We start from the raw sequence: 12,935 nt of genomic DNA, 5'->3' as shown, positions 1-12,935 counted from the left end.
ATGCAAGCAGGTGCCTGACCGGGAATCAAATCACTGCTTATCTAAATAACATTTCCCAAAAATGTGGTAGAGGTACCCCATGCAGAGCAAAGCCACCACCAATGGCAACACACATTTTATTCTACTGGCTGTCTAATTTTCAAGTCCACCAGAACCAGCTAGATCGGATCCATTCAGTTCATGATTTCAAGGGCAGTACTGCCCAGGAGGAGGCCGAGGATCAGGTCACAGAGATGTCAGCTGCAAAAACCAGGACTAGGCATGGCCTTCCTGACTCAGATCACAATCCATCAAACCGCTCGGAGCATGTCTCTACAAGGCTGCTCACAAGTAACAACCTCCATGTCTGAGTCCATTCACTCCCAGCCTGTGTTTATAAAATGGGATTTCTGTGACAAACAAGCAAACAAACAAACAGTAAACCAGTGTAACCCCCAGAGAAGACTTGAAGCTGAATTTTTCAAGCACATCTACTGGTAAATTCATCACTCGTAATAAAAGAAATGCAAATTAAAACTCAGCTGAAACAGCACTTCTCATCTATCAGACTGACAGGAAGTCGGAAGCTGGACAACACACTCTGGGTGAGCGGCGGGCCCGGCCCCTCCAACAGCTGCACAGCTCTGCTCCTTGGGCCTGGCAGTCCCACTACAAATGCACCTGACAGCCACCTGCAACGGGAAAAGACATAAGCACCAAGGGTGTTCGCTAGGGCGTTATTTGCAAATGCAAAATGTTAGGAGTAAAGTGGTCCGTATTGCAGACTGGCTGACTCCGCTGTGGTCCCCTTCGACTGGAGCCCTGCAACAGGTGACAGGCAAGGTGGGCGCCAGGAACCGGCGGAGAGTTGTCTCCAGAACATGCAGTGAGTCCGGGAAGCACAGCGCAGGAAACTGTACTTGGACACTGCCTGCGTCTAAGAACAGGTGGATGGATGGGTGTGTGATAAAACAGGTACAGGAAACCGCCAATCACAGAAACTAGGTGATGGGTATACAGGTGGTAGGCAAAATTCTTTCAACGTCTATGTATCTTCAAAATTTTCATTGTAAAACACTACGGGAAAAAATACTGTCTACATGACATGGTAACACCAGAAGTGGCTCAACAAATAAAGGGCTGAAACAAAAGTCCCATCCGCTTACAAGACCCCATCCTTCTCCCCTGAGTGTGAAGGTCCCATACTGGTTCCTAAAACATACAAATTCCAAAGGATACAAATGGGCTAAACCGAGGCTGACAACCGTCTAGGATTTATGACACCTTACACCGCGCGCTGCTGCAGAGAACTGCCTGGTGGGTGGCTGCAGTGGGAAGCCCAGACGCAGTGCGGCCAGGGTCCCCTGAATTGAACAGCCCACGAGGCCAAATTCATGGTGATGCTGGCCGGTCCCTTGCCTGATGGACCAGAGCCCCCTGAGCTAGACCGTGGGCATCTACCTCAGCTTGGCAGGAACAGCCCAGACGAGCTGAGAAAGTGCTTCTCTCAGCACCGAGCGATCACGGTGCAGCCCGACTCGCCATCCCACCGCCCCCCAGGAGCCTGCGCAGGCATTTCTCTCCCAGTCGCCGCCGTGAAATGCTAACACCACAGCTGCACTGCATGTCTGCTGATGTCCTGGGACCCTCTGGGAGGCCACAGACCACGGTCCTATCTAAGACACTTTCACCCTCCTCTCCCTCTTGTGGGAGTTTTCGTGGAGAATGCAGGTCCTAATGGACAGAAAGAGACCTGGGCAAACACGTACCAAGTCAGTGAGTACTCGGACAAAGTCAAGAACGAGGAGAAAGCAAAGAGGAACTGTGCCACCCTCTGCGTGCCTCTGTGTATGTGCGCATCACGCCACGTGAACTCTCCACGGACTCCCACACACGCTGCAACAACCCAAATGCCCTTCAGCAGGTGCATGGGTAAATCCTGGCCCCTCCACACCACGGACATGAAGAAACCAACCCGCACGCCTGCAGGAGCCGGGGCAAATCTCAATGCACCGTGTGGTGAGCGAAGCCAGACGCCAAGGCCCGTCCACACCGCGCCTCCAGCTGGCACCCCCGGAAACACCGAGGCCAACAGGTGCCCAGGGCTGGGGGAGGGGCTGACCACAGAGAGGCCCCACGTGGAAATGGTTTGGGATCAAACAACCGTTTTGAATCCTATTGTGGCAATTACATATTTGTTAAAATTTTCAGAATTCTACACACACACACTCACTCACACACAAGTGATGCAGGTACGCCCCGGGTCAGGGCGCGCACAAGAAGCAACCAGTGGGCGCTCGAGGAAGCGGATCAACAAACCCATCCCGCTCGCCTCCCGTCCCCTCTCCCTCCGGTAGGAAAGGAAGCTGTACCCGAGGAAGGGTGGCTGGAACGTCCGTATATGGAGGAGAAACCGTGGGGGAGAAGCAAACTGAAGGCCTGGGGAAGGCAAGAACGCGCGGGTCCAACACAGGCGGTGAAGCAAGGAGCGCTGGCCGGCACGGCCAGCAATGGCTGCAGGGGATCAATGGGACCCGACCGTGCTAGCGACCAGCTTCCTAAAAGCACGCAAAGCTGCATACAGAACCGCAATTAAACGCGGAGGGGGTGAGGGGGAGAAGAGGAGGAGAAAAGGAATTGCATGGCTACAACAGGGGACCAAAAGGAACCTGTCTTGGTGCGTGTCTTTGGGCGGTAGGATGGCTTCACGGTTTAAAATGCACGTTTCCATTTTCCCCAACCACTCAGAGAGCATGTGAATGTGATTGGTTCCACTAAAAAAAAAGTTGCAAAAACCCTCTTATATGCACCCACGTGAAAGCTTCATCACGAAATAGAGAGGACGACGTTCCTCTCCCAGCCGGGGCCTAAGCACGATTTGCGGAAGTCCCGCGGCGTGGTTTCTGCGGCTGACACGGGGGCGCCGGGGCCGAGGCCCGCGGGCTGCGGGGGTCCGGCGTGGGGAGACCCCGAGACCCCGCACCCCGCCCCGCCCCGGTCCGGACGGGGGCGGGTGGGCGTGCACGGGGCTCGCACCTGACGCTCCCTCTGCACCTGTTCCCGCACCTGGGCGGGCGGGAAGGCCTCGCGCGCAGAGCCCACGCGTGGGAGCTCCGCCCACTGGCCGAAGGAAGCGCCTGGGCACTGAAGCCCGAGAACCAATAAAAATAAAAGCGCCAGGCCCGCGCCGGGCTCCAGCCACGCGGCGTGGGGACAGCGGAGCGCCCCGCAGAGCCCACGGCCCGGCCCGGCCCGCGTCAGGTGTGCAGAGCCGCCCCGCGCCCCCTTCCCGGCGGCCGCGTCTCCGCGCCCAGCCCACCCGTCACCACCACGCGCGCCCCGAGGGGCTGCAGAGAGGCGGCGGGCGGGGAAGGAGGGGGGCGGAGGCCGCACGACCCCACCCCCTCGCCGCCCACCCGAGTCCGGCCCGCGCCCAGGCCCCGCCCACTGACGGCGGCGGCGGGGCCTGCTCTCGGCGCGATACCCGGGGGAGACTCTCGGCCGCGACGGGCCCCTCGGCACAGGCCCCCGGGACCTCTCCGCCCGCGCCCCGCGCCGCCACATACCCGGGGCCTGGGCGGCGCTTCGGCCGCGTCGGACTGGCGTCGGGAGCCGGGAGCCGGGAGCCGGCGGCTGAAGTAGAGGCGGCGCCGCTCGGATCGGATCGGAGCGGCGCATCCGGGGCCCCGGGCGGAAATAGCGGCGGCGCGCCTGCTACGGCGAGCCGGAAGGGACGCGCGCCCGCTCCGCAGCTGCGCGCTGGCGGCCGGCGTGACGTCAGCGGGCGGGAGGTGTCGAGAGGGCCGGGCGGGCTAGAGAGGCCGGGCGAGGTGGGGGCCGACGGGCCGGCGGCTGACCGAGCCCTGGCGCCCGGCCGCCCAGCTGCCCAGCCGCCCAGCGCGATTGGAGCGATTTCTTCGCCGAGAGTCTGCAGTCTGGGAGGTGAGTTCCGCGAGGGCAGAGGGAAAACGGAGCAAAGGGGGTCGCCTCCCAGAATCCCTGGGCTCCTCAAGCAAAGAGGTTGGGACGAGGGCGCCCACCGGTGCAGCAATGACGCCCGACCCCGACCTCACTGCACTTGCAAAAGCGACCGCGCCGTGGGTCCGAGGCCCGCGTGGAAGTGCTGACGCTGCAAAACGGAGGTGTCCGGCCACACAACTCTGGTTTCTGAGAAGTGACCCCCGAATCCCGAAGTCACCAAAGGAGAAACAGATACGTTGAACGTCAGCAGAATTCAAAACTCGGGCGCTTCCGATGACGCTGTTGAGAAAAGACAACCCGCGGACTGAACGAAAGCATGTGCAAGGCATGTGCCGGATACGGCGCTTGTATCCAGAGTAAAGAACCTCCAACCCAGTTAAAAGATTACTTGTGAGCGGGCAAGGAACTCGCAGACATGCCGCAAAGGAAAATGCCTGATAAGGACACGGCATCATCAGGGGTCGGGGAAATGCAAACAGAAAACCACAGTGAGCCTTGGCCGGTGTGGCTCAGTGGGTAGCTCATCAGCCGGCAGACGGGAAGGTCCATGGTTTGATTCCTGGTCAGGGCACAGGCCCGGGTTTGTGGGCTCGATCCCCAGTGAGGGAGGTGCAGGAGGCAGCTGAAGAATCATTGATGTTTTTCTCTCCCTCCTTCTCTCTTCCTCTCTGAAATCAATAAAAAATACATTTTAAAAAAACTACTGGCCGAAACCGGTTTGGCTCAGTGGATAGAGCGTCAGCCTGCGAACTGAAAGATCCCAGGTTCGATTCCGGTCAAGGGCATGTACCTGGGTTGCGGGCACATCCCCAGTGACTGGAGATGTGCAGGAGGCAGCTGATCGATGTTTCTCTCTCATCGATGTTTCTAACTCTCTATCTCTCCCCCTTCCTCTCTGTAAAAAATCAATAAAATATATTTTAAAAAATCCCTTAAAAAAAAACTACTGAATTGTGCACTTTGCAAGAAGGAGTTTTATATTTCAATTAAAATTTTACTTTAAAAAAAAAAAAGAAATGCAGGCTAAAGCGATCAACCCCTGAGCAAAATGCAGGTGCACATGCCCTCTCTGATACTACGCACCCTAAAAAATGTTTAGAAGAAAACTTGGCTATAAAAGGGACACGCGGGGGGCAGTTGGAAGGGGATAAATACGTTGGATAATGGGAGTGACTTCACGTTTGTGAGTGCTGATGCTGCAGTAGAGATGTTAAAGGTAAGAAAAAGGCAGTTTAACGGGGATGCAGGAAGTGATGATGGGGTCTGAGGGCGTTTGTGTCAGACGAGGGTGGCTCCTACTGCAACATGGAGAAGGAGAGTGAGTACAGGCTTGGGGCAGGATTCAGGAAGGTGGGGGGTCCCATCCCAGGGCTTCTATTGGCTGATAAAGGGGAGCGCAGCCCACCTACTGAGAAAGGGGGGCCCACCAGTCCAGGGAGATGGAGTAATTTGAAATGGTGGGAATGCACATCTGGGGAAGTCCCTGGAAGGTATCTGCCTAACCCTGTTGTGCATGCATGCATGCATATACGCAGATGTGCGCATGCCACGTCATAAGCATGCATGCATCGTATCACCTGTACTCACACCTCACATGCATGCACATGGGTATGCACACACCTCGTAAGCATGCATGCACACCTGTGCCCATGCACACACACCACTTCCCCACCTGAAGTCCTCTCTCATAGCTTCTTCAGCAGACTTGCCAGTGACCCACCCACCTCTTCTTTGATAACGGGTCACTTTGTTCAGGGTTGGCACTGAGCCCCGCTTCATAAAAGGCATTTTCCAGCCTCCCTTGCAGCTAGATGTGACCACATGACAAGCCTCTGGCCAGGGAGGGAGGGAAGTGGCTGGTGGGCCTGCTGGAAGACCTCGCTAAGGGACATGGTCAGTGATGGCCCCTTCCTTCTGCATAACCCCTCCCGCCTAGACCACGGGCAGACATGACCAGGATGAAGACCAGGTGCTGAAGAGGGCCAGCTGGACAGAGAAAAGGCCCTCCTCCAGCCCAGGGGGCCGCTGTGCTGGGCCCCGCTGCCACCTGTTCTTGTCTGGGCCACCTGCCAGGCTTCCGCTACATGCAGCCATGCCCCATCCTGGGGCACTTGAGGCCAAGTCCTGGAAAGAACCCCCGCTGCACTGCCTGCTGGGTCTTAACCCCGGAGCCACCAGAGCGCGTCCGGTCCGCACACTCGCTCATCGCCCGTCCCCACGCAGCACACGGTGAGAGGAGCAGAAAGAACCAAAAAAGGAAAAGGATTGACTAAGCAAAGCTTGTATCTATTTAATAAGAAAATCATTTCCTTAAAAAAATAGTGTCTTTACACGCTGAGGTGTACAGAGTTCACGCTGAGCTGAGACAGACTGGCGGCCGGTTCTCCTGAGGGAAGCTGAGAACAATGTGGGTCTCGAGGTCCTGAGGTTGCGAGGCCACGCCTTGGGTCCCGTCTTGGCGAGGGATGTGGCCGGCGGCAGCGGTGGCGGCTCCTGGGGCACGTGTCTCCGGGGCGTCCCACTCAGTCACTGACTCCGTCCTCTTCGCTGCCTTCCTGGGGGCTGGGGACCTGCAGAGCAGGAGCAGAGGAGCCGCTGTGGGGGGGGCAGGCTGCCCGGGGGTGGGTGCTTCCTCCCGTGCAGGGAGCGGTCCCCGGTGCACCCCGAGCCACCTTCCAACCTGCCTTTTGTGGAGTGACGCCGGCATGACTTCTCAGACCGACTGATTTGGGGGGTGGGGGGGGTCCTTACAGGCCTCCTCCAAATCCCCAGAGGAGGCAGTGACGCAGGGGACATGAAGCCAGGTTCTCCCAAACTGGACAGTGCAGGCCCCTCCGCAGGGTGTGGGGACGGCAAGTGGGCAGCAGCCTGTTAGTGGGACTTGAGCAGAGGGCCTGGGCTAGCCCCGGTCCAAAGCTGCACACCAGTTCCATCTGCCCTCGCAGTGCTTGGGGAAATCTATATATATAAAAGCCTCAGCAACCAGCCGATCGCTATGACACACACTGACCACCAGGGGGCAGGCGCTCAATGCAGGAGCGGAAACCACAGGCATGGAAACATGGAACACACTGATGAATCTCAGAGGGAAGAGGCAGGGGGTTGGGGGGAGGGCGGGAAGAGATTAACCAAAGATCTTATATGCATACTAGAGGCCCCGTGCACAGATTCATGCACCGGAGGGGTCCCTCGGCCTGGCCTGCAGGGATCGGACCAAAGCCTGCTCTCTGACATCCCCCAAGGGGTCCCAGATCGCGTGAGGGTGCAGGCCACGGTGGAGGTGGGCCTCTAGTGAATAATAAACATCAACATTTGAAGAGTCGGGGAGTTCACATAAAATTCTGGCATTTTTCTCATTTCTCTTAGGAAAATGTGAGCAGCTCTGCCAACCCCAGGCCCACCGCCAACGTGGCCGCCACTGGCTGCTGCCTAGCTGCCGTCGCCCTACAGGTGAACAGGAGCTCCTGGTTTGCTACAGTCTCCACCGATCCCTATTGCCTCCCTGGCCTTGGCTGCCATTCATTAACCTGCCTGCTGCCCCTGTGCACCTACCTGCAGGGACAGTTTACAACTCCAGGTGTGGAGGATGACAATGTGTCCCAGATACACCTAGGTCACAGGAAGATACCCCCAGGGAGCCGGGGAAGGAGGGAGGGGGTGTCACCCGCTGCACCAGCAAGAGAGGACCTGTGCTGGCCGGCACTGGTCACTGCCAGTCACTGCCACGTCACAAACGGAAATACGCCGCCGTGCATGTCCCTCGCCCAGGGTCACCACATGTGGAGTGAGCACTAGGCAGTGTTTCAGGGTCACCAGCCACCTGGTACGTTGCCCCGGCCTGGTTTCTCCCCCTGCTGTGTGACCTGGGGGGAGTGATGTGCCTCTCTGTGCCCCAGCTTGCTCATGGCTACAATGGGCACGGTGACACCAGCACACAGTGGGCCAGAAGCTCAGCCACGGACGACAGACACGGGCGAGCATGAGACAAGCTCCTAGAAGGGCTATGCCCCCCACTCCGGCCCCCTGGCCCCGGCCCCCAGCCCCACCTTGGCGCCGGGGCGGGCTGCCGCGTGGGCAGTGGCGCTGAAGTCGTGCGTGGGCAGGGTGCTCAGCCACTGGGCCATGGACCTCTCTTGCCGCTCGGTGCCGATGATGGTGGGGTAGATGTGCTGCTCCTTGAAGGCCGCGGCCTCCGCCTCCTCCCGCGCCCAGTCCAGCGGCTCGTGCAGCCCGTCGCCGCCGAAGCGCCGGTTGTACGTCTCGAAGTGCACACGCTCCAGGACCAGGCCCAGCCCCGGCGCCTTGGGCACGTCCACCTTGGCCTCGCCCCAGCTGCGCTCCAGCACGTCCTCGGGCGCGTAGCCCTTGACGATGGCCACCACCAGGCCCACCATCTTCCGGATCTGGTGCGTCATGAAGCTCTGCCCCTTGACCTTGATGACCGCGAACTCCATGCCGTCCCGCTCGAAGGGCTCCTCGCAGAACATGTCCAGGACGTAGCGCTGGGCGCTGGGCTCCCGGGGCCCCTTCTGCGAGGTGAAGTTGTGGAAGTTGTGGGTGCCCTTGTAGCAGGCCAGCAGCCGGTTCACCTGCCGCAGCGTGTCGGCGCTCAGCCGGTACGTCTCGTCCTGCGCGTCGCGGTCCTTGTGCGCGAAGGCGAACGTGGGCAGCATGTAGACGTAGGTCCTGGCGTCGCACCTGTTCTTGGAGTTGAAGCCGCCCGTGACGCGCTTCAGTCCTGGGGGCGCGACGAGGACAAAGGCCTCAGACACGCCAGGGCCCTGTCCTGACACTGAACCCCGAACCCCACACCCGCGGGGACACGACGCGGTGTCTGCCAGACCGGGGCTGGCGAGGGGCTGGGGCCGGGGGCTCGTCAGGCGCGCCCTGCACTGACCCCAACGTGAGCACTTCAGTCGAGTGCGGCCGGGCTTACCCAATATCCGAATGTGAGACGGGAGGTGGCTGTTGATCTTTTCTAAAATGTCGTCAATCAGCCACACCTTCAGGGACACGACCTGCCCAGCTGCGGACACGCCCTGCAAAGGAAGCACCGGGTGTGAGGGGCCAGCTGGGGCCGCCCTGCAAGCACCACGCGGGGTCGCTTGGGCGGACGGCCCACGCTAAGGTTACATCTTTCCCCCGAGGAATCCTGCTTTTAGAGATGCATCCGCAGGGAATGACCAGGCACCAGAACAACGCCCTGTGTACCACGGGGGCGAGGGCCGCGTGACGTATGACATCGTGTCGATGGGAAAGAAAGTCCCGGCTCGGAGGTGACCCTTGGCCACTGGGGGAAATGGCCATGCAACTCAGGTGACAGAACGGTGAGGCGGAGCAGGGGATCCGTGGACGGTGGAAACCAGACGGCACGCCGCCTACCTTGTCTGTGCGGGCGCACCGCTGGAACGACATCTTCCTCATGTCCTCGCCGTGGTTCTCGGGAATACAGCCCGACCGGACCAGGGCCGACACCAGGTCATCCTCGATGGTCTTGAACTGCGAGGACCCGACATTCCTCTGAGGGAAAGAGAAGAGAAAACGTGGGTTTTCGCCCGGTCACCGACCACGAGAGAGGGCCCAGTCTGCTCCAGCAGGCAGGGGCAGGTGCAGCGTGCCCACGCCCGCAGCATGGGGACCGCACCTGTGGCCATGCAGCTCGTCCCCTTCCCAGGGGAAGCGGGGAGGCCACCTGAGGGTACCCAGAGTCTCCAGGAATCCCCACCCTGGGCAGCGGCGGAACAGCCCACAGCAGGTGTCGCCGTGTCCTGCACCTGCCAGCTCTGAAACCAGCCCCCTCCTGCCGCTGGACATGTCTGTCTGCGGCCCCCGCTGCAGAGGGACCCCCTCCCTCATCACTGTAGGGAGGCCGGCCCCTCGCTCAGAGGAACACACCCAGGATACTGCCAGCCGGGGCTGGGTTTGGCACGCCTGCCTTTCCTAAACCCGTCGTTTCATGCACAGCCTGTATGAAACAACTTGCCAGTTTAAATGAAACAACAAGTTGAAGTCTCTCTCTAAAAAACAAATAGTGATAACAACCCCCCCCCCCCACCACCTCAATCTGTCCTTCCGTCCGCCCTGTGTGCTACTGTCACTCTCCACCCATTTCCCTGATGGGGAAACTGAGGCAAATGGAAGATGACGGACCTTTCTCTCTAAATTCTTAATATGACAGTGCCCTAAGGCAAAATTCACATAACCAAAATCACCCTCAGAAAAGCATTCCGGGTCAAAGAGCAGCACAGGTGGTTGGTCTGCTCCCACAAACACCTGGGGCGACCACTGTCGGTCATGAACTTGGCTTCATGGTGCAGCCTATGCTTTTGAAAAATAAAACAGGATACAAGTAACTTCCTACCACCATTCCCAGTAAAGGTGACACCACCTTTTTCTAAACTTCCTTCACTTAGACACCCCGTCCCAGCAGTGAATTTATTTCTCACTGTGAGTCAGGCTGACCAGAGTTGAGCACCAGGAGCAAGAAAATCTACGTGCCTTTGGGGGGCACAGGCTGCCTTTCTCAAAAGGACCCAGTTGGGGAGCTGGGGAGAGACGCCTAAAAGGGCACCTGCTTGCCCACGGGCAGCTGACTCCAGGGAGCCTTCCTGGCTGCGCTTGGGTCTCAGGTCCCGGCATCCGCCGGGCACGGAGAGCGCCCATCACACGCCCAAGGCCAGGACCCTGGTCAGCGGCAGGGCCGGCCTGCGACTACCGTGTGGCCAGCCAACGCCCTGGTGCAGCATCTCCCATGGATGCAGCCAGGTCCAAGCGCTGGGGTTGCCATCTCGGCCTCGCCCGCAGCGCGGCGCAGAAGAGCGGGTCTCCGGCCCTTTCCCGAGGCGCCTCCCAGGAGCCAGAGCGCGGTCCCCGGCGAGCGGAGCGGCCCCGAGCCCCGCACCTGCATGCCGTGGTAGCCCTTCCCCGAATAGGCCATGAGCAGCACGATCTTGCGCTTGGGCAGCTTCCGGGGCTGCTCCCCGTCCTCGCCGCTGCTCTTGAGCTTCTTCGCCGGCTGCTCCGCGTCCTCCCAGACCCTGCCCCCGCCGTGCCAGCCGCTCCCGGCCTTCCCGTCCCGCTCCTGCCGGGGCGCAGGGGGCGCCGGGGCCTCCGCCTTCCCGGCCATGGGGGGCAAGCTGGAAAGACAGGAGGCGCTGTCAGCCAGGCAGACAGACGGCGCGCGGCAGGGGGGCCGACCGCTCGGGCGTGCACTGGACACCGGGCGGGTCGGGCGCGGGCATTACCCGAGCAGGCGCCGTCCCACGCGCGGCGTCCACGGTCCGCAGGCTCTCCGCAGGGCCCCGGCCGCCGCCCGCAGGCTGGGGAGCCCCATGCACGGCCGGAGGGGGACGCAAGCGCGACTCCTGACCTCCCCGGGGTCCCCGATGCCCAGCCTCGCCCGCGGCTACCCTCCAGCGTCCCCTGACCCCGGGCTGACCTCTGATCTCCCAGTTCCCCTTCTCCTCCCGCCCCACCCACCAGCTTTCCCTTGGAATTCGGGGAGACCGGGCCAGCCCCGCCGGGACCAGAGGGGCGCGTCCCCACCCGGCCCCACTCACGGACTGAACCCCCGCAAGACCACGTGGACGAAGGCGGAAGTGCAGCGCGCGGCCACGGCGGCCGAGTGAGGACAAAAGCCTCAGGGGCGGGGCTTGGGGGAGAGGGGGTGGAGTGGGCGTGTTTACGCCTTGGCTGGGGCGGGGCTTGGAGGAGAGGAGGTGGAGTGGGCGTGGTTAAGCCTTGGCTGGGGCGGGGCTTCCCGGATGCAGACTCCAGGGAGGTGGCAGGCCGGCGTGACTGCGGCTGCGCAGGACTCCCCAGCGCGAACACAGGGTCCTGATGCAACGTAGGGCTCTTCCCGGGTTACGCGGGTAAACGCGTGCATCTCTAGGGAGACGGGCGGGGACAACACCCATCCGTCACCTAAGCCCGCGTCATGGAGTCACAAATGCCCTGCGAAAGACGAATCGGAAGCACGGATGCCCCTTGTCACGTGGGCGCACTTGAAAACATGATGCTCAGATCCAAAGAGGTCAGATCCGAAGGCCACGTGGCGCGCGATACTGCGTGTGTGAAATGTCCAGAACAGGCCAATCAGAGGCAGAAAGTGGGTAGGAGGTGCTGCCAACTCCTCCAGCTCAGGAGTCTGACCCAGTGGGAAAGAGCTCACCTGTACCAAGGGACACCTCCTCGCCACCCCCCCCCCTCCACACACACACAGCCCTTCCCTCTGCAGAAGGAAAGAAATGGCTGCCTTTCCTGTCCCGGGGTGAGGAAAGCCAAGGTCACCTGTGACCCAGTGAGCTCAGGTGCCTGAGCAGCTTTAGGAAGCATCGGGCCACCCTCGCACAGCCCTCCCACCTCCTCCACATAGCACCCACCCTCACACAGAGCCCTATACACCTGCTCCCTCCTCAACCCCACCAGCTACAATGGATGATCTTGCATCTCCATTCTATGGAGAGTAAACTGAGACCTGAGGTTGGGACAGACAAGCTGGAGGCCACAGCTTGATACAGGGTGGGGGCCCAATCCCAGCCCTCCTGACTGAAGGGCCCTCGAGGGCCTGGCAGCTGAGTGTGCCAGGAACCCGCAGGGGACTTCGAGATGGTCCCACATGGTCCATGTACCCCCAGGCCCAGCACTCCTGGGCCCCCGGTCACCATCGGGCTCCTGCACAGGGATGTTTACAGCAACCTCATTCATGATTCCTCCAACTTAGAAGCACCAAGATGTCCTTCAGCAGGTGCACGGGTAAGTAACCATTTAGAAAGAGCACTGTCCAGCCAGCGTGGCTCAGTGGTTGAATGTTGACCTATGAACCAGGAGGTCATGAGGTTGGATTTCCAGTCAGGGCACATGCCTTGGGTTGTGGGCTTGATCCCCAGTGGTGGGGGGGCGTGCAAGAGGCAGCCAATCAGTGATTCTCTCATCATTGATGTTTCTATCTCTCCCTCTCCCTTCCTCTCTGAAAT

The 12,935-nt window shown here is 60.3% G+C and overlaps 2 protein-coding genes across 20 annotated transcripts in view; both read right to left on the bottom strand.

Annotated features, from left to right (window-relative positions):
* The window catches only part of EP400 (E1A binding protein p400), a 59,524-nt gene extending 55,877 nt beyond the window's left edge, over window positions 1-3,647 (bottom strand). For all 17 annotated transcript variants that reach the window (XM_036303412.1, XM_036303420.1, XM_036303417.1 and 14 more), the window contains exon 1: window positions 3,546-3,647. The gene's annotated coding sequence lies outside the window, so the exon portion shown is untranslated. The remainder of the gene's footprint in view (window positions 1-3,545) is intronic.
* A 2,578-nt stretch (window positions 3,648-6,225) lies between these two features.
* PUS1 (pseudouridine synthase 1) lies at window positions 6,226-11,575 on the bottom strand. 3 transcript variants are annotated; one of them, XM_036303464.1, is made up of 6 exons: window positions 11,520-11,575; window positions 10,862-11,096; window positions 9,343-9,480; window positions 8,897-8,999; window positions 8,007-8,698; window positions 6,226-6,530 (listed from the first exon to the last, which is right to left on the bottom strand). In XM_036303464.1, the coding sequence occupies exons 2-6, from the start codon at window positions 11,084-11,086 to the stop codon at window positions 6,483-6,485; spliced, it is 1,206 nt and encodes a 401-aa protein (XP_036159357.1). In that variant the 5' UTR covers window positions 11,087-11,096; window positions 11,520-11,575; the 3' UTR covers window positions 6,226-6,482. The 3 variants fall into 3 exon arrangements, with proteins under 3 accessions (XP_036159357.1, XP_036159356.1, XP_036159358.1); XM_036303463.1 differs by lacking the exon at window positions 11,520-11,575 and adding an exon at window positions 11,205-11,500; XM_036303465.1 differs by lacking the exons at window positions 10,862-11,096; window positions 11,520-11,575 and adding an exon at window positions 10,173-10,829.
* Window positions 11,576-12,935: the final 1,360 nt, after the last annotated feature.

This window comes from Myotis myotis, unplaced genomic scaffold (genome assembly GCF_014108235.1).
Source record: "Myotis myotis isolate mMyoMyo1 unplaced genomic scaffold, mMyoMyo1.p scaffold_m19_p_37, whole genome shotgun sequence".
In the NCBI taxonomy this organism is placed as follows: domain Eukaryota; kingdom Metazoa; phylum Chordata; class Mammalia; order Chiroptera; family Vespertilionidae; genus Myotis; species Myotis myotis.
Note: the sequence above shows the minus strand (reverse complement) of the source record. Positions and strands in the feature narration are given on the sequence as shown.